This window comes from Anticarsia gemmatalis, chromosome 11, assembly GCF_050436995.1.
Source record: "Anticarsia gemmatalis isolate Benzon Research Colony breed Stoneville strain chromosome 11, ilAntGemm2 primary, whole genome shotgun sequence".
NCBI classification, from domain to species: domain Eukaryota; kingdom Metazoa; phylum Arthropoda; class Insecta; order Lepidoptera; family Erebidae; genus Anticarsia; species Anticarsia gemmatalis.
Window position 1 is genome coordinate 7,594,557 of NC_134755.1, and position 18,908 is coordinate 7,613,464.

At 33.9% G+C, this 18,908-nt stretch overlaps 2 protein-coding genes across 4 annotated transcripts; one reads left to right on the forward strand and one right to left on the reverse strand.

The window, feature by feature from the left end:
* Positions 1 to 575: 575 nt before the first annotated feature.
* On the forward strand, positions 576 to 15,137 carry LOC142976369 (RUN and FYVE domain-containing protein 2-like). 3 transcript variants are annotated; one of them, XM_076119654.1, is made up of 14 exons: positions 576 to 852; positions 3,533 to 3,711; positions 4,049 to 4,158; positions 4,372 to 4,579; positions 4,812 to 4,990; positions 5,828 to 5,964; positions 6,861 to 6,919; positions 7,596 to 7,715; positions 7,970 to 8,110; positions 9,475 to 9,572; positions 11,392 to 11,533; positions 12,633 to 12,707; positions 13,027 to 13,260; positions 13,636 to 15,137. In XM_076119654.1, the coding sequence occupies exons 1-14, from the start codon at positions 684 to 686 to the stop codon at positions 13,759 to 13,761; spliced, it is 1,977 nt and encodes a 658-aa protein (XP_075975769.1). In that variant the 5' UTR covers positions 576 to 683; the 3' UTR covers positions 13,762 to 15,137. The 3 variants fall into 3 exon arrangements, with proteins under 3 accessions (XP_075975769.1, XP_075975770.1, XP_075975768.1); XM_076119653.1 differs by lacking the exon at positions 576 to 852 and adding an exon at positions 2,783 to 3,447; XM_076119655.1 differs by lacking the exons at positions 576 to 852; positions 11,392 to 11,533; positions 12,633 to 12,707; positions 13,027 to 13,260; positions 13,636 to 15,137 and adding an exon at positions 2,780 to 3,447 and having other exon boundaries at positions 8,772 to 10,450.
* A 146-nt stretch (positions 15,138 to 15,283) lies between these two features.
* LOC142976370 (retinoid-inducible serine carboxypeptidase-like) lies at positions 15,284 to 18,884 on the reverse strand. The gene is made up of 9 exons (XM_076119656.1): positions 18,703 to 18,884; positions 18,176 to 18,417; positions 17,522 to 17,621; positions 17,156 to 17,286; positions 16,914 to 17,024; positions 16,509 to 16,830; positions 16,348 to 16,425; positions 15,995 to 16,143; positions 15,284 to 15,601 (listed from the first exon to the last, which is right to left on the reverse strand). The coding sequence occupies exons 1-9, from the start codon at positions 18,764 to 18,766 to the stop codon at positions 15,539 to 15,541; spliced, it is 1,260 nt and encodes a 419-aa protein (XP_075975771.1). The 5' UTR covers positions 18,767 to 18,884; the 3' UTR covers positions 15,284 to 15,538.
* Between the last annotated feature and the right edge of the window lie 24 nt (positions 18,885 to 18,908).

Consider the following 18,908-nt stretch of genomic DNA (forward strand, 5'->3'; position numbering starts at 1 on the left):
TCTTTGGAATGACCGCGCCAAGGATTGCTTAACCTACAAATCGTTTACCGACCAGTAACTTCTGTCTTAAAACATGGAATTAAATATCATATATTTTAAAGTTACGACGTATGAAACTCTTGCTTATCAACTCGTAGATTCCTGCCGAGCAGTTAACAGATAGAATCTATCTGTTATCTATGAAATGCAAAGGCTGTAACAAAAAACTGGTTGAAGTTCAAACGGTTTTCTTTTCAAAGTTTTGGAAACATATAATGTAATTCGAAGATTTGTTTTCTTAAACTTAGTTCCAAAATTCTGTTACTTGGAATAAAACTTCTTCATTTTTGATCTATCAACGCCATCTTACGAGAGAATTGAAAAGTTCGTACGATTCTTGGCTGACGAAATATAAAACAAAGATGGAGCCAGCATGCAATCATGCGATAAGCAGAGTTTGGACTTGTTACCATTCGTTATTGAATGTTAGTTTTAACATTGATATTATTATTAGAATTAATTTTAAAATGGTTATCACTTACATTCAAAGTTTATTACATCCTCTGTAAATGCGATTGATTACATATTTTTGACAATTTATTTGTCGATTAGTCAATGACATAATTGACATAAGATTGACGCGTTTACTTTTTGTTATATTTTGCTCGAAATGTTTAGGGAAGTGTTATATTGTTGATATAATTATGGCTTCCTCGAGGGAGAGAGATGTTCAAGTGTCGCCAGCAACCTCAACATCATCAGTGAAATCACATTTATTTGAAAGATCTCCATCCGTTTCATCATCAAGAGAAGACAAATGGCCGGAACTATTGTTATCCAGACCTTACAAATCTTACTACTACAGCTCAACGAGTAAGTACTATAATAATCATTCACCTCATCCCTTTTTCTGCGTAATATTAACCTGTTAAAAAAGTTGACCCATTGTTATAACAATGTAAACGTAAACTGTGCAATCAAAATTACGTGTATTTGACAAGATTACGTGTTTGTATTTTGGTAAAGATATCGCGTGACCGCTACATTGATATCAGTTGTTTTTACGCTCTGGTGTATATAATTGCATATTTGGTGAATAATGTGATACTGTTTACTTATGTTAAACAGTATTGTTCTAATTCGCCAATACTATTCTTTAAAGTTTTATCTTTGGTATTGTTTTTATCATTAAGCAGACAAATTCCGTCATGTATAGTTACTGTGGTTTATTTATATTATTTATGAGTTATACTTACTTTTTATTCTGAAAATAATAACATCTGAAATAAGAAAAGTAAACGCACAAAAAAATCGTGTAATTAGCGGCGGTCAAAAGAGTGTTGTTTTATTTTTGTGATACATTTCCTTGTTTATGTATTGCCTGATAACTGTTGCTAATCTGTACAGTGTATTGCATTGTTCATATAATTTTTTGGGTGCTTATCAGTAATGATTGACTATTTAGTCTCAGAAATACTAAGTTACTGCTATAAAATTTTGACTGCCTCCGTGGCGCAGTGGTTTAGGTCGCCACGCCGATACCACTGCAACGGGAGGTCGTGGGTTCGATTCCCACACAGTCAATTATTTGTGCGATCCACAATAATTGCTTCGGGTCTGGTTGTGCTTTGTGTCCGTTGTTTGTATGTTTGTAAAAGTCCCCGCAACACAAGAGCAATTCTTAGTGCGGGAGTTGTCTTTAAAAAAAAAAGAAAAATGTTTTCATATGGTGACATTATTTGTAGTTAGCCAAGGCTACTTACTATTCTAGGGAATTGTAGTAACAAAACATTAAAACTAGTATAAATGTTAATGTGAAATAAAATTAATATTCACCAAAGTAATTTTGCGATATAATCTTGAAAAAAATATTTATTATAAATCTGTCATCACACCAGGTTTTAGAATCTATTGTGTCAATAACATTTCATGTAATTATCAATTTATTCAATTTTGACAGTCTGTTAACCACCTGTGTCAATTTTGAATGTAAAATGTATAATTTTTGTTTCATATGTCTTTTGCTCCCGTACATTCTATTCTGACCACAAACCATTTCTGTTTAACACTAAGGATTTTTCTAAAAGATCTATAATTCTATATCAGTAAAAGAGACATGTAACTGAATATAATAACCCAATTTTGTGGCTTGTGGACAAGTTTTGGGCAACATATCTGATAAGTAAATGAACATCAAATGAATTAAAATAACAGTCATTATTTCACCTTATTAGATAATCAAGACTACAAGCCATCAATCTGTACTCACTCTATACACTCTATACTACTTGTGTCTCAAAAGTAAGGTACATGAAGATTGTGCATGATACTCGTACAGTTGTGTATAATTAATAAAATTAAAAATGTCAGAAGCATTTAATTCAAGCAACGTCACCAAAAGCTTCGTTATTAATTGCTATTCTTCACTTCAATTCATGTAGGAGAAGGTGTATGTTTAGCCATAAGCAATGTTAGTCTTGTAAAGGTGCTAGGCCTATAGCTAAATCAGGCATCTTACCAAACTCAAAAGCGAAATATTCCGAAATAAATTAGAAAAGTCCAATACTACTTTGCCTGACCTGGGAATCGAATCTGGGACCTCATGATCAGCAGTTGAATACACTACCTGCCGTGCCATAAAGGCAATCTAGCAGGTTGAATTTATTACAGGATATCTATATATTTAGATGTAGTTTATTAATTAGTTCAGTCTGAATTTAATTTTATACCTAAATTAACGAAGCCGCTAACTAATTATTGTACGTACTTATTATACATGCATTCAACTACATCTTTCTACACTCCATGGTTTTACCAAAACCATAGCATGTTACCCTCGTTTTTAATTTCCCAACCGGTTGGATAGATGGTGCTACTCGTACCGAGTATTGATTTTACGGCTGTCGTAGGTCGCAAGTGGCATTTGCCGGGAAATCAATATTTATTCTGAACCTGCTGGAAAAACCATTTTCGCGTACAATCTTTCGCGTTCGTTTCCTCACGTAAAGGTTGCTCTTTGGAAGTTTTACCTACGATTACGCTAATACACCCAGTATATCGCGACAAAACCAGTGACCTGATAAACACCATCTAATTTGACCTTCAAAATTGCGCATCGTGTGAAATGAATATAAGGGGGTGATCAAAATTCACGTGACAGTGTTGATTGTTTCGCTTGATAGTTTATTTGCTGCTTTATTATGCGTTCTCTTGCCGCGGTCCATGGGGTTGATCCCTTGCCTGAATTAGGCATTCCATCTGCCTTACAACATCAGGGTGACGGCAACCCAGACGCCGACATGGCCGGCGCACAGGACACCATCTACCTGTGTAATTTCCGCGTCTCCGTCGACGGCGAGTGGCTTTGTCTAAAGGAATTGCATGATATGGAAATGCAAGATTCATTCCATCGTCCATCTGGGCAAGGCGTAATTACATCGCCCGATGACCCGATGAATACTTTGATGGGTAACTTCATAGATATAAATATTAGTTAAATTATTTGTGTCATTTGTAAACAAAAGTCATTGTTAGATTGTTATTAATTTTGTAGCCAGGGATCCCGTAGTGATCGAACGCAGTAATCTCGTCAACATCTCGAAGTTAATTGTGAAAGAGCTGATCGAACAATCGCTGCGCTATGGAAGAATGCTTGACAGTGATCACTTGCCATTACATCACTTCTTTATTGTCCTCGAGCATGTTATGCGTCATGGACTCAAGCCGAAAAAGGTAATTCGCTACACATTTTATCTGTACTTTTACGCGTTCATTCATTATTTGTTTGTATTAGAAAATGTCTAATTCATAAATGGTTTTCCCTTAATACGCAGCGGCTGTTTATGACTCACTGATATAACCAATTTGCAAATTAGCTATTCCGTAATTATGTTAGAAAATGACCACAAGTTACTAGATGAGCATAATAAATTATGATATTATGAAACAAATAAATCGGTTCGTTAACTAATTGACCTCATAATATTAGAGAATCATAATAGGATAATTATAAAGAACCGTAAACCCTTTTATTTTGATTTGAATATTCTACATGTTTTTAAATTCGTAGGGATTACTTGGCCCGAAGAAAGAGCTGTGGGATATTCTGCAAATGGTTGAGAAATATTCACCAGAGGCAGCTGATATCACAGCGAGTGTCAGAGATCTTCCAACAGTCAAGTAAGAATATACTTACACGTAGCCGATGAGTTATATTATTGATAAGTAGTGTTGATTAAATTCATCTTCAACATCTTCATACCACATTTTTTTACAACATACTTAAGTCATTACTGAATATTTGTTAGGATCTTTCGGCTCTAAAACTGTCACTTGATCTTTTTTTTGCGTTAGAATTGTTACACGATAGTTTAATTTTCGACATCTTTGTAGGACCGCTATGGGACGAGCTCGAGCCTGGTTGAGACTGGCCTTAATGCAGAAACGTCTTGCCGATTATCTACGTATACTTTTAGAACATCGCGAAGACACTCTTGAGGAGTACTTCGAACCTCACGCTCTGATGTTAAACGAGGAGGCTGTTATCATCACCGGTCTACTCGTCGGCCTTAACGTCGTTGATTGTAACTTGTGTGTGAAGGTAAATATACTGAAGGTCTTTGGCATTTGACTGTTTATGCTCAAAATAACAGAACTTTGTTTAAGCAGGACTATTTCTGATGTTATTATAGTAAGGCTGCTTTCGTTAAACATGTCGACATTTTGGTCCCGGAAAACAGTCTAAACAACACGAAAAATCTTTAAATAAGACTGAATGCACAAAGCCTTTAAAGATATGAAATTGTTGTATTATTTTTAAATCTTGTACACAGGAGGAGGACTTGGATAGTCAGCAAGGCGTGATAGATTTCTCGCTTTACTTACGTGGCAGCAATTCTTCCAACGATCTAGCCGGCAATGGAAACAACGGCGATGCTGAACCTAAGCAACGTCACATCAACACAATGCTCGACCAAAAGAATTACATTGAAGAACTCAACCGACATCTCAAGTAAGTTTCCAATTCATTGTTAGAAAATTCACACGTTAATTAGTCAGTTCTGCAGCTGACTGTGAATTGTTTTCTATTGAGCGTTGTTCCGTATAATAATGTCATTTGAGAAATAGATATACCGGCTTGATAAAAAGCGGTATAATTAAAATAAACAATTATACCTAGTTAAATAATTACTTATCGTAGCCTAAAACTGCTAAAACAATTATAGTTTATTTTTAAAGCGGCTTGAATGGGTTTAATTCCTTGCATGAAAGTTAAGACTACTTTGTTCAAGGTACATAATTATATAATAAAATAACAATTATAATTTAAATTATTTATTATATAGTATAGTTTCAATTAAATCGTGTTTTACATTTTATTATGTATAAAATCACGCTCAAATAAGGTAGTTTTTTCCCGTTCAATGACCGACCGAAGTGATGATTTAAAAACAAATTGCTATTATGAATGAACAATGAAAATACCTGTGGGTGGGAGTATAAAGGAATAATAAATTAGCGCTTAAAAATATCAGATGTCATATTTTTTCGTTCAGTAAACTTAAATCCCAAAACTAAAGCAGATACCAAGTGTTTACATACCTTTAAATTGAAAATGCTTCCAAAATCTGGTTTGATGAAAATTAATTGCTTTTTGTTATTTCCTTTAATGAAAAAGACAGTCGTGGCTGTTGTTACCTAAGCCACCAGCTCCTCTTATAGTGTCTTAATGTAGGTACATTAAGGAAAAAAAAAATAATTACGATTTTTCTTTAATAAATAATAAACCTTTTAAAAATTGAATTGCGGAACTTGAGGAAACTTTTATTAACGCACTATTATATTTTAGCGCTACTGTAGCCAACCTACAAGCCAAAGTTGAGAGCCTAACAACCACCAATGCTCTGATGAAGGAAGACCTCGCCATCGCCAAAAACACCATGATCACATTAGTTGAGGAAAATAATCAACTGAAACACGCTTTGGGTAATTACTCATTTGTTTAACACGTAATGTCTACATTTTACCGTTGTTATATCCTACTAATATTATAAATGCGAAAGTTTGGCGAGTATGTATGTATGGATGTTTGTTTCTCTTTCACGCAAATACTACTGATACTATTACTATGATATGGTATATAGGTAGCTGAAGACCCAGAATAACACATAGGCTACTGTTTATCCCGGAGTTCCCGGAGGATCGGGATGTACACGGGAGGGGTTTCCACGCGGACGAAGGCGCGGGAGGCCTCTAGTTAAACATAAATTTCTCAATTCTATTCAAAGAAAAAAGTCATTCACTGTCATACAATCACCTTTCATATGACCTAATATGTAGGTACATGTGTAGCTTGTGTATCTTACTCTATCTGAGATAAAGAGTCTAGTCTAAAAGATAAAAATATAAATCCAAGATTATATATAAAATGTACGATAATACTCACTATTTTCTACAAGTAGGCCAACTCTTATACTAATAAAACATTAACCCAAATACGATTTTATAATGACCACGGCCGGAAAGGGAAACCTCTCATGGTCATCAGTGTTTACTATCGAAATCACAGTACGAATAACAATAATAGAAAATACAGTAGATAAGACACCTTGCACTGATGAGTCACTAGCTATTGTAACGCTTAGTAGGCATTAGTATGCCGAGCTTGTCGCTCGCGTCATATAAACTCAGTTATTATTTAACCACGAACGTGCAACCGTTATGCACACCAAGTCCAATAAATGGGCAATTCAACAGCAAAAAATCAACAAAAACATACATTTTGGATCAAATCCTGTGAGTTATTTATACCGGTGTAAATATATCGCCGGCCTGTGTTTATTTGTGCGTCGACTAAACTCGTGTTGTTTTTTTTTGCACAGGTCAAGACATTACCAAAGATACTAGGATGAAGGTAACGGAACTGCAATCTGATGAAGAGGTAAGAACAGTTATATTTTTTGTTTATTTTTTTAATATAAATTTTGTGCTTTAATTCTGATTCTGAATATTTTTTTCTCGTGTTAAGTTGACAGTATGTAAACAAAGCAATTACTTACAACATTATGATCATTTCTTTATGGTGAACATAAAATTTGCATTATTCAGTTATTAATTCACTTGGTTATGTTTTCCTTATTGCCTTTAAGTAGGTATACTTGAACACCATTCTCTGCTATCATATTACTATGACGAAGACACTTACCTGACCGTTTAATTTCAATAATTTTAAAAACACCTTAGTTTATATTAATTTCTTACGATTTAATAATTTCACATTATAGGCTTCAAAATGTCGTATTCATGTCTTCATATTTTCCCTGTTTTACTTTGTCTAATAATCCGAAAATAATGACGTGTAATCGCATGATTCTTGAAACACTCATGTTTGTTTTGATGATATAAGATATACAGGTGATGAATAAGTGTCTCTGTATTTCAAAAGATAATGTAACACGTATTGTTTTCAAACACGTGGTCACAGAAACATTTCACCAATCTCTCCAACTGCAATATATGGCGCCGAGAATATAAATAACTCGTCTTCGATATAAATAGATAACCGCATGTGTGATTTTAAAAATAGTACGATTTAGATAGCAACCATCACTTTTCAGGAGAAACGTAGCGTCAAAAGCATAACGTCTGATAAGTCTAAAAATGATAGTGAAGCGAGCAAGATCCTCGAGGAGGAACGAAAGAAATATTTGGAACTGCAGAAAGAACTGGACTTGCAGGTAATATTTGTTTGAATGCACATTATTGTATTACAAATGTTTATGTTTATTCACGTAAAGTCAAGGCCGGTAAGTAATGACTGCATTGTTGAATGTCAGTTCACAATTACTTTTATTCAATTTCACAATTGTCTGTCTATTACGTGAATTGTTCATTATATAACTCTTTGTGTTCAATAATCTGCTTCTGGATGAGGTCACGAGGAAAGGTAATTGCTTGTCTCTCATAATGCACATATGAATTTCTACTGCAGATTTCACTGAAAGCTGAAATGGAGGTCGCTATGAAATTGTTAGAGAAAGATATACACGATAAGCAAGATACAATTATATCGCTGAGGAGGCAACTCGACGATATAAAACTTATTAATCTAGAGATGTACAAAAAACTACAGGTGAGTCTTTACTCGAAATTCACGAAATAGCATGATGTTTGAAAATCTATTAGGATTTTGTACCCTTACTTTTTCACCACTGATTGACCAACCACTCGCGCTTGTTGCGTCAATCGTTGCTGAAGTTTCTTTCTTAATTTGTATTTCATGGTCCGTTGATGATCAATACAAGTTTACTATAAAATTCACTCTCACTTTCAATTCGCCGACGAGTCCGTAATACTGGGGTTTTAGTTAAAATGCATCGTTATTCACACAAAAGATGAGCATCTTTTTGTTAAGTGTTGTCAAGGAGATGTAACAAAGGCGATGCCCCGCGAAGGTCGTCGTGCTATGCGCGTGGGCACACCGACTAACACCGCTTGATTCCCGCCCATGCATACTTATTATCCCACCGATTTGATTAATTAACATTATGCTTATTTATCATATTATCTTTGTACCTATTCATAATACTAGCATACCATTATTTATTGCTTATAACTTGTACCTATATTTGTGTAATTTGTCTTGCACACTTAATTTGTGTCTTTGTTATGTTTCTGTACAGTATTTTTTATTTTATTTATATTCCACTAACACGTCCTAATATATTATTTGATATATATGTCCGATACTAATACCATGCTGTATTCACAATGCCGCGTTTGTCGTACGGAAGGAATGCGAGATGGAACTGACGCAGAAGGGTGAAATGGTGTCGAGGCTTCAAGGGAAGGCCGAGCAAATTGGCAAAATACTCCACAACCTTGAGAAATATAACCACTTCCTAGGACCCGATAATGATTTAGTCAAAGCTCTTAGATCTCCCACCACTACCGAGAATAATCTAGGAGAAAAGTTAGAGAAACTCAAAGCACAAAGCGCCGCACTAAAGGGTACAAAGTCTAAGGATGAAGGCCCTCCACATAAAAAACTAAACCTCCAGGAAATACCACCGTTCCGTAAGACTAGCAGTAACGATAAGACAATAGGTCCCGTTGCAGAGTAGACTACGCTGTTCTAACATTCTTGTAAATATTAATAATTCAATATTAAAGATCTGCCTGGTGGTGTTTCCTGTTTACTAATCAATATAAAAATGTATTACTAACAAGTTTTAATATTATAATAGTCAATTGATTCTGTTGAGGATGATACGATGGTTATTCAATAAATAAATTTGTCATTTTAATAAGTACCTATTTATACTATTCATACCACTGTATTAGCCTCAGAATAAAGTACTAACGTCAATATGTATGGAACGTTAACAACGCATCGGTTATGTACCTACTAACAGCTTAATACTAACAGTAATAATCTTACTTCCGCTCAAATGAGTTGACATTTTATTCAGCTAAACTGTATTGGCCTTGTTTTAGGAATGTGAAAGTTCCTTGAAACATAAAACAGAGCTAATAGCCAAATTGGAAGCAAAGACTGAGTCAATGGGCAGCACGATACATCAACTTGATGAGAAGTAGGTTTTACTAATTTTTACTATGACTGCGCATCAGGCAGGCCTCGGCCTGTGATCATCCAAGGATCGAAAGAGTGCCTGGATATATTATAACGCTGTTGAATGTAAACTAAGCGCTTGACATATCAATACTCGAACGCACCTAGGTGTGAGCAATGCACAGCTTGCGTGTGTCCAACTAGCGGCAACTCTTTCCATTCGCTCGATATTGGCAAACCCTCACAATGAACTTAGTGAATGCAAAAATATAACAGTATTTTGATATTTTATTATAAGAGATTGTTCAGATATTGATCCTATTGTTAATCGTAATGCTAATGTTGCTTTGGCTTACTTGCTGTGATTATAATGATGTCTCAATGTAACGTTTCGTTCATTCATATTAAACTTATGTTAGGTTTGTTTGATTTTGTTAAAGTTGTTTTAGGGTTCTTAGTATCTACAGGACTAACCATTAGTTTATGTTAAGATTATTATGTGTTGAGTATTTGTTATTAATATTATTAAATCAAAGTAGTTTATTAATACTATTTATGTAACAATATAGTTGAGAGTACCTGTATTATTAGATTTGAGAACGTGAGGATTTGTTAGTGCTTATGAAGAGATGAAGTATTTTGTATACTTTTCCAGTGGTCATCAAAGTTACATTGTGAACGATGTTTGATTATTACTTTAAAAGAATATTTGATCTCATTTTGGTAGCAACATGTGAAACTTGGAAACTTGAAATTTTATTATTGTATACAAATATTGTGCTCGTTATTACCTAGCAAATGTTACAAACAATAATTTAGATATTTTCTTTACATAGTTTTGTAATTACAAGGCGGTAGATGTGTAAAAGCCTTATTTATAATAAAGCATATTCAGTCGCATACTGTATTTTATTGAAATCGACAACCAATGAACTTGCTTGTTTTAATTTTATGTTGATTGTGTAGGTTTGCCATTATCAATCTCATTCCTATGTTTGCATGCTTTGTGTGATTAAACAATACCTCTGTTGTCTTACATACTAACATACTAAATTATTTATTTCATATTCTTGAAAAATATATGTCCACTGTAGTGTTATCAACAAGATGTAGTTATGGAATTATAAGAACAAGAATTTATTTTTTCTTTGCATACTTTATCTTTTAAATAGTTCTTACTCCCTATATCGAAGGTTTTCTGGTATAGCTATACGAACATTGTAGTACCTTATTATGTACTACCTATGTCTTAATGAATAATACATTAATTCAAAAGTTAGTAACTTAGACTTGAACAGAGTTATAGAAGTAAGTAACTTTAAATACACATACAAGCTCGTATCAAAACAAGATGATAATATGTAAATAAATAGTTTCTACTACCCTTTTTGGTATCAAAACCTGCAGCTAAGTACACCCAATAATCTATGTTAAGAAGTATTTTCACCTATACTGTTTGAAAATAATATTTGTATTTTAAAAAACATAGTAGGTACAAATACGTAGGTACTGTAGGTACATAAAATCACGCCTAATTCCCATAGTAGTATAGTCCGACAACTAAGTAGAGGGCCTTCGCGCGCACAATTTATTTAAATCCTAAAGGATTTTATGCATTTTTTAAATAAGGTAGCTGTATTAGACAGCTGTCAGCTGCATAAGTCTACGGCCACTGATCTTCTTAATTCTGAATTTTGTACACCTTCGCTATCTGTGAACCTTGAAAACAAAGCTTTCTTCTAATTTGTTGGACTATAGAAAGATACAAAAAAAACCACCTGCTACCCCTCCATTCATTTGACGTTCATCATCATTTATGAATATGATATGTACACAAATAGGTTGCAAGAAGATAAGTTAGCTAGGAAGAGTTTAGAAGACAGTGCCAGGTCACTGGGACAGAAGGCAGCGACTGCTGAAACTAGGGCCGTCGCTGCTGAAGGAGATCTGAGGATAGAACGCGAATGGCGGATATCTTTACAAGTAAGTACTATACCAATACGTACATATTATGACACCATATGTGTCTAAACACACTATTTCGAAAGTACGCAAACGAAGTTTCGCTGCTGATCTTACGTTCTGATGTATTTGGCTGATATGACACACTATAAGACCCGAACCTACGCAGAAATTGATATGATGTGTAATCTATACGTACTACTAGAAAAGTAGCCACTGAACTTAGCCCGATTACCGAAGTAAGCTGTACGCTATAACGCACGTAATGTTGGTAGAAGTAATCATTTCGAACTTCGATCGCCTGCCTTCGGCGTAGTGTGTTCAAACACTATGATGGTTAAAGTGAAAATGTTTACTATTTATAGGCTAGGGTGTTGTGGGTTCGATTGCCCACACGGATCATTTAGTAATTATTTATTTCGTAATGTACACAACATATGTTTTATGTGGTTGCTGATATAAATCTGACCTAGTCCATTAATTACAAAGATTATTATAATAATATATTATCGATATCTTACTTATAAGCGTCGTGCAACCTCTGATTTAGTTATACAGTATGTTTTCATTTTCAATCATTTACAGTTTAAAAATTCCTGTATCAAAGTTCACACGAACGTTTTTTAGTAGGCCAGTCAGTATAGTTACAGTACAGTCAGGTACTTTTACTCGTAATAACGAAGAAAAAATAATAACTTAGACATCTTATTTTTAAGCTACGCAACCTCTGGGTTACGTACTAGAAGCGTACGGATTTGTTGCTTTGTATTGTTTTCAACGGCGCGCCAAAAGAAATTATTTATTATTATTATTATTATTTTGTTAGCCCTTTATGTGTCCCACTGCTGGGCAAAGGCCTCCCCTCTTTCCTTCCAAACCTGTCTGTCTTGTGCCAAGCTCAAGGAGGTTTTTAACAGCTTACCCAATACATGGCAAGAAATTATTACAAAACAAAAATCCTTACGGTGGCCTACGCTCCGCATCCGACGATAGCTTAATCGTCAATAAATAATTACACGCTTTAATTGCTTAAAGTGCACTCATATTGTTCTTATGAATTAACTGATAAAGCACTTCCTTGTATTGTGTTTACTAAACGGAGGTAATCGGTGTGTTATAGGAATCAATGATGCGGGACCGCGATAAGATATCGATGTTGACTCAAGAAGTGGAATCTCTCAAATCAATAGGCCAGGTAAATTACCTTTTATTATACTTAATTTTAATCTTGATTATTGTTAAAAATAAACTAAGTACTAAGTAGTTGTTCTAAAGGTCTTTTGCTGTTCTAGACTTAAGGTCAGATAGATTTTAAACTGGTTACCTGGATATTAAATAAAACCAACCAAACATTTTTAACTGATTCTCTCTTTAACTTAATACTGAGTAACTTATGATTCTTTTACCCTGGCAATTTGACATAATGGCACGCTACGCCTCAACTCCTATTACTCCTATTAAAACAGAATTAGTTAATAGCAAAAAATATTGTATCAATAAACTATTAATTTCAGAAATACCTCGCGTTACAAGAAGAGCAACATATTTTAAAAACCCAATACAACGAAGCTCAAAAGACGTTAGAAGAAGTAGGCGCAACACTGAGTGAGAACAAACTACAGTTAGCCGAGCTGTTAGAAAAGGATGCAAAAGCACAAAACGTCGAAGAGGCGGCGACGTGGACGGATGATAAAGATGCGACGGCGTGTACTGCCTGTGCCAAAGAATTCTCAATCGCTAGGCGGAAAGTAAGTACCACATTTCCTTATAAAGGAAAGTAGGCATGTTAAAATTTGTAGCCCTAATACAAAACAAAATTTTATTTGTCAAACAAAATCAGTGCTCTATGTAACACACTACGCCACTGAAATCAGCGTTTATAAGACATTATAAATGTGTATTTATGTTTTACTAGTTCTTTTGCACTATTGACACAATTTGGATCAGCGCCCCTGGTGCATTTCGTAAGAACTATTTTTTAAGTCATTTTTAATTTCTAATTCTCATCAGTTACAGTCACAAAATCGGAATCCTAGTCGTGTATTATTATTTTTTATAACTTAATGGTTAATTATATTTTTCAAACACAGTATATAATTAACTTACCTTATTTTTTTTTCCAGCATCACTGCCGTCGGTGTGGCCATATATTCTGCGCGGCGTGCAGCGACAAGACGGTCGCGTTAGCTGGCAACACCAAACCGGTGCGAGTTTGTGACGCTTGCTACGCCGAAGTAAGACTCACGTAGTTAATTATAAAATGTTAGCATGTAGTTAGTAATATAGAATTTATTCAAATTGATCAAATATTGTTCTTATTATATTGTATATTACTTACATAAGCTTACGCAAGTAAATGTCACGCTTTATTTATTGTGCTCGAAATGAATAATAATCTAAATAATATAATGTATTTTTGCCTATGAGGAGTATAACTTAATCTCAAATTATTTACAATATATGTATGTCTTTCTCAAATCTATGTGAACATTATTCGATCAATTTGAACGTATCTTGATAGTCTCGAGTATATAAATTCTAATAAAATAATTGTTCAAAAATGTACCGAAACGAAAATTAAAATCCAAAGTACGTACAATAATAATGTTTATTGAAAACACAGCGCGTCTTTAAGACTGAAGTTCAACATGAAAACTACGATTATTGCAATTGTAAAGACAAAAAAGAAATTAAACATTGTTCGTACAAAACGAAGTATAAAAGAGCTTGTGTGGAGTCAAATTATAAAAATGTTAATTATATAAGTTGAGTTTTTAAAATATAATCTCCATGCTTATTGTATTATAGTCAATTTGCGCGCGAACTTGATTTGCGAATTGCGATATAGGCCTATTGTGTTTGCGTGAGTGTAAAAAAATTGCTTACTTTTTAAAATCATGATATACTTTTTATCTACAAAAGGCCTTGTTTTAGTTCAATTTTTATTTCCACGTATATTAATATAAATCAATAATTATAAATACAAAGTATTGTTTTCAAATTAAATACGTTTTATATTTGGAAATATGTTTTAATCAATTGACTTAGTTAATCATAAAATTGCCATGCATTTGTTGTTAAAATTTTAATACGAATTTAGAAAATTAGTCGAATTTATTATGTATTTTAGTAAGAAATAAAATATTTAATCTCTGGTAAAAAGAGATTTGAAAATGAAAAAGGATTGGAAAATTAAACAATATTAATTATTTTTTTTCCATTAATTCGTCTTTTTCCAGTTATTAGTTAATGAAAATTTATTCTGTGATCCGCAATCCAGAAACAATCATTCTTAGTAAAATATTTAAAATGAAATCTTACGATTCAGTAATTACAAATGTTTTCAAGAGATTCAATGTAAAATAAAATAATAATATGCTTAATAAGTGTGTACTATATTAAAAATAATAGAACATAATAAGAAATACCAATAAAATTAATACCGAACAAAACTATCCGTATGTAATTATCGCCAAAATTAATTATTATTGAAGACCATTATTTGTGTGGTGCTTGAGTTAATATGGATGTGTATATTATTGTTATTATAATTAAATATTGTAAATATAATATTGTTTGTATAATTATAAATACATAATCCGGACATAAAGAGAATTTTAACATGCATTTTGATTTTTATTTCTTATAAAAATATAAGTACAGATCCCTAATCATTTTAATGTTGTACTTTTTATTGCCGGTGCAAGCCAAAACTACTGATTTTTAATCATACAATGGCACATAATATAAAGGTGGAACTAAACAAACTATGTAAAAAATGTAAAATCCTATAGCCCGATTCTCTGCTACTATCGAGTTTTGACAACCGGCTAGCTATGGAAAAAAATATGATCAGTGCCTCTAGCGGATGTCGTAGAAACTATTTTTGCAGTACATTTTAAAAGTTAATCTGTCGATACTCGATGGTTCCAGTAGTAGAGAATCGTGCTACTAGCAATTATAAATAATTATATTATTAAATACTAACATAACATGCAGCCTCGGTATAGCAAATTCAATTGATTTCTAATCCTCCGACATCACGTACTGCAAAACATGTTCCATCGCTTCGGGGTTTTCTTCGGGCACCTACGAAATGACAATGACAAAATAGGTACTCACACTATGCTGCTGTTGCGATATTCTTATATATTATTGAGATTTTCTTATTGACCTCAGTAATTTTAGCTATCACTTCTCTTGGAACGATAAAAATGCAGTAGACAGGTTGCTTGGTGTGGTGTGGTGTGGTTTACGAAAGGAGTTTTTTATATATGCATTCCAACAATTTGATGGATCATGTAAACACTCGTAAAAAAATCATTCAAAGTATTCCTTTTAGAAGTATTTTTTAAGCATTAATTCCTTTTTTTCTGTAGCTTTAAGTGTTGAAAGAGGAATTCTTGTTTATTTATTTTCTAAAATATTAGGAATAGCTATATTAAAAATATTGTGTTTTTGGTAAATTAATAATGTTCTTACCCAATGTCCAGCGCCAAAGATCCACCAGAAGCTCAAGTTCTTCGTTACCTTGTAATATCCATTTCCTTTCCCACGGATCGGATGCCTCTTAGCCTTTGCGAATTCTGAAGCTCCAGACCACTTTAGCTTATGTACCCAATTGCAGGCTCCTGAGAATTTAAAATAATAAAATTAACCTTTTTCTAATTCTCTTGTACTCCTGAGAGACTTATATCAAAATGTGTGATTGAAACCTTCGTGCATTCGTTATGGCAGCACTAGTACTAGCACAGTACTATAAAAGTACTTAGTAAATAGTAAAAATGTGTGTGTATTGAGTATGTAAAAAGTAGTAGCCTCTGATGAAGACTTACCAGCAAGTGGTGTAACTACATCCAAGTTTCCGTTGTAAACGGCTATTTTCAACTTCGTTTTATTCAAAAGCGTCTCTACTGAAATGTAATAACAAATTAGTAGAGGAATATCGATGACCTTACCCAAAAGATAAATACTTGCAAGTTTTATTCAAACGTACAGAACGAGGTCGATGACACCAAAAAGTTTTCTTTTAAATACTGATACGCTGTAGTTGATAAATACTGCCATTGTCTCGTTTTGTTCACACCAATTAACATGGGCTTTATGTAATCATTCACTTTGGTGTTTAGTTCTTCCAATGCTGGGTAAGGACTTGGTGCGTAAACGTTATTGAAATTGATGAAGCCCTCATCATTCAGTTGGGTGAACAAAAGACTGTCTAATGCATCAGCCGTAAAGAAATCGTGTCTTTCTAAACTTCGTACTAGCTTTTTGGATATTTTCGTTGATGTCAGATATAGATCCCGGTCTATAGCTCCCTGAAACACAAGATTTTAAGAAAAGCCATTTAAATACTACGAAAATAATATCAAAATATTGATCCTACAAGATTTGGTCCTACCGTAAAGTACAGGAACTGTGTATGCATTGCAGTGCTTTCCTTGGGATCAACCCAACCGCCCCCAATCCCAATCCCCTTAAAATTCATTTTGAGGCTCTTCTTTTCAATTGCCTGTAAAAAGTAGATCAATTTTTGGTATGGACTGTTTATAGACATGACATAGGTATCAACAATAAAAAAAGGAAGTGCATCAACTTTACTACGATACAATCATAGAGCACATAATATATGAAGCCACATACCGTATGCAAATATAGCCCCAACCGAGGACAAATTTTACCTCCATAACTTTGACCAAACAAATAAGCAGGCGTCTTTCTAAATTCTCTATGTCTCCTGTAGAAAACTTTAATCACTTTTGATAAATCCATTGCTGTAAAAACAGAACAGAAGATTTGACCTGATCATAATGTATCATTTTCATGCGTAAGAAAAACATCAACCTGTAGATCTTTCGGACCCCACAGGATAAATATTAGTGTATTTTTTTTAAGTTTAATGGCTATTATGATTCATAGTTGTTTGTCAAAGCATATGGTTTCCTGCGAATGTAGTGGTCTCGTGAGTGTCACATGTGCGGTAAATTTATCCGCGTTCATTCAACCTACCCATCTCTCGATCTGTCTTCACATACTGAGAGCTGTTCGTAACGTAACTGAAGCCGGTACCCACGGGATGGTCTATAAACAACACGTTTCTTCCTTTCACCTGAATCGAGAAAAAGAATAACATTAAATGTCGAAAAGCTTGAATTGGGGTAGGGAAAATGGTTTTGTTTATACGTTTTGCATCTCATTCATTTAAATAATTAACACGTGCGTAAAATTAATTTATGTTTCCCCTTTCCTCATTTTGGTAATTCTGTTAATGTTATGTGTCATGTGCAGGAAAGCGACTTTGGTATTATTTCGTTAATATTTATGTCTCTAGTGAAGTGTCTTCTCTTTACTTATTACGTTTCTGGCCTGGACTGATATTTGTGTAATTATTATTGTAAGTAGTTAGCTAATCTATAAGCATCACCAGCGCCACCTGGGCCATTCGCGTATTTGTCAAAATTAATGAAGACTACTAAAGGGCTATAACGGACAATGCGATGCCTTTAGATGTCTGAGAATAATTAAAATGTCTTTCTTTATACTAAATACTTGGTGATTACTTGAACTCTTATTCTCCAATTAAACGCCTAATTTTTAAAACGAATAAATAGGTTTTTTTCTTTGCGAAATTAATTAAAACAATATTGTTTCTAAATTACTTACCCAGGTGTGGTTCCGCGGTTGCATATCCATGTTATAAGGTCCTAATTCGGCGAAATTTCCTAAGCCACTTGCGGCAAAGCCTGGTCCTCCTTGTATCCATATCACTAGTGGTTTACGAGTGGCCACTACTTTAGTTCCGTCCGCATAAAATAGCCAGTAGAATATATGTGCCCCAGGACGAACTTCTATGAAACCATGTGTACTCTCCCAGTCATGATATAAGCTTATGTAAGGGTTATTTACTGAAAAAAATATGTGGAATATATTCTTATTCGTTACAGAGAGAGTACTCCCAAAAATCTTAAACATATTAAACGCATATCTTAAAAAAAACTTATAATGTGTCAGTCACTCGGTCTCGGAATTGACTAATCTTATGCGCTACGTTGTTTTTAATGAAGTGCTTCGCTGGTTTTCTCTCCATAATAAAAGTTAAGAGTCATACTGTACTGTCAAATTAGGGTGCCATAAAGGTAGTGTCGAAGCAGGCAGGTGCCTGTTAAAAGTTATAAAGCAAATTAGCTTACCTTCGTCCGCAAAATCAGCCGTAACACACAAGATTGTCGTCATCCATATTAGCAACAAGTTCATTTTATACTTATTAATTTTATTTATTTTACTCCTAAAAGCGCCCACTCAAAAATTCACATGTGCGCTTTAGGATCACTTGGAAATGATTAACTTCGTTGTAAACGCACGCCATGTGGTGATATCATAGTACCTACATTCCTCT

Coding starts and splice junctions, on each gene's coding strand:
- LOC142976370 (XM_076119656.1), bottom strand. CDS start 18,766: ATGAACTTGTTGCTAATATGGATGACGACAATCTTGTGTGTTACGGCT. Junction 17,622..18,175: donor AACCGCGGAACCACACCTGG/GTAAGTAATTTA, acceptor TTCTCGATTCAG/GTGAAAGGAAGAAACGTGTT. Junction 17,287..17,521: donor GAAGACAGATCGAGAGATGG/GTAGGTTGAATG, acceptor CTGTTTTTACAG/CAATGGATTTATCAAAAGTG.
- LOC142976369 (XM_076119653.1), top strand. CDS start 3,180: ATGCGTTCTCTTGCCGCGGTCCATGGGGTTGATCCCTTGCCTGAATTA. Junction 4,580..4,811: donor ATTGTAACTTGTGTGTGAAG/GTAAATATACTG, acceptor TCTTGTACACAG/GAGGAGGACTTGGATAGTCA. Junction 5,965..6,860: donor TCAACTGAAACACGCTTTGG/GTAATTACTCAT, acceptor TTTTTTGCACAG/GTCAAGACATTACCAAAGAT.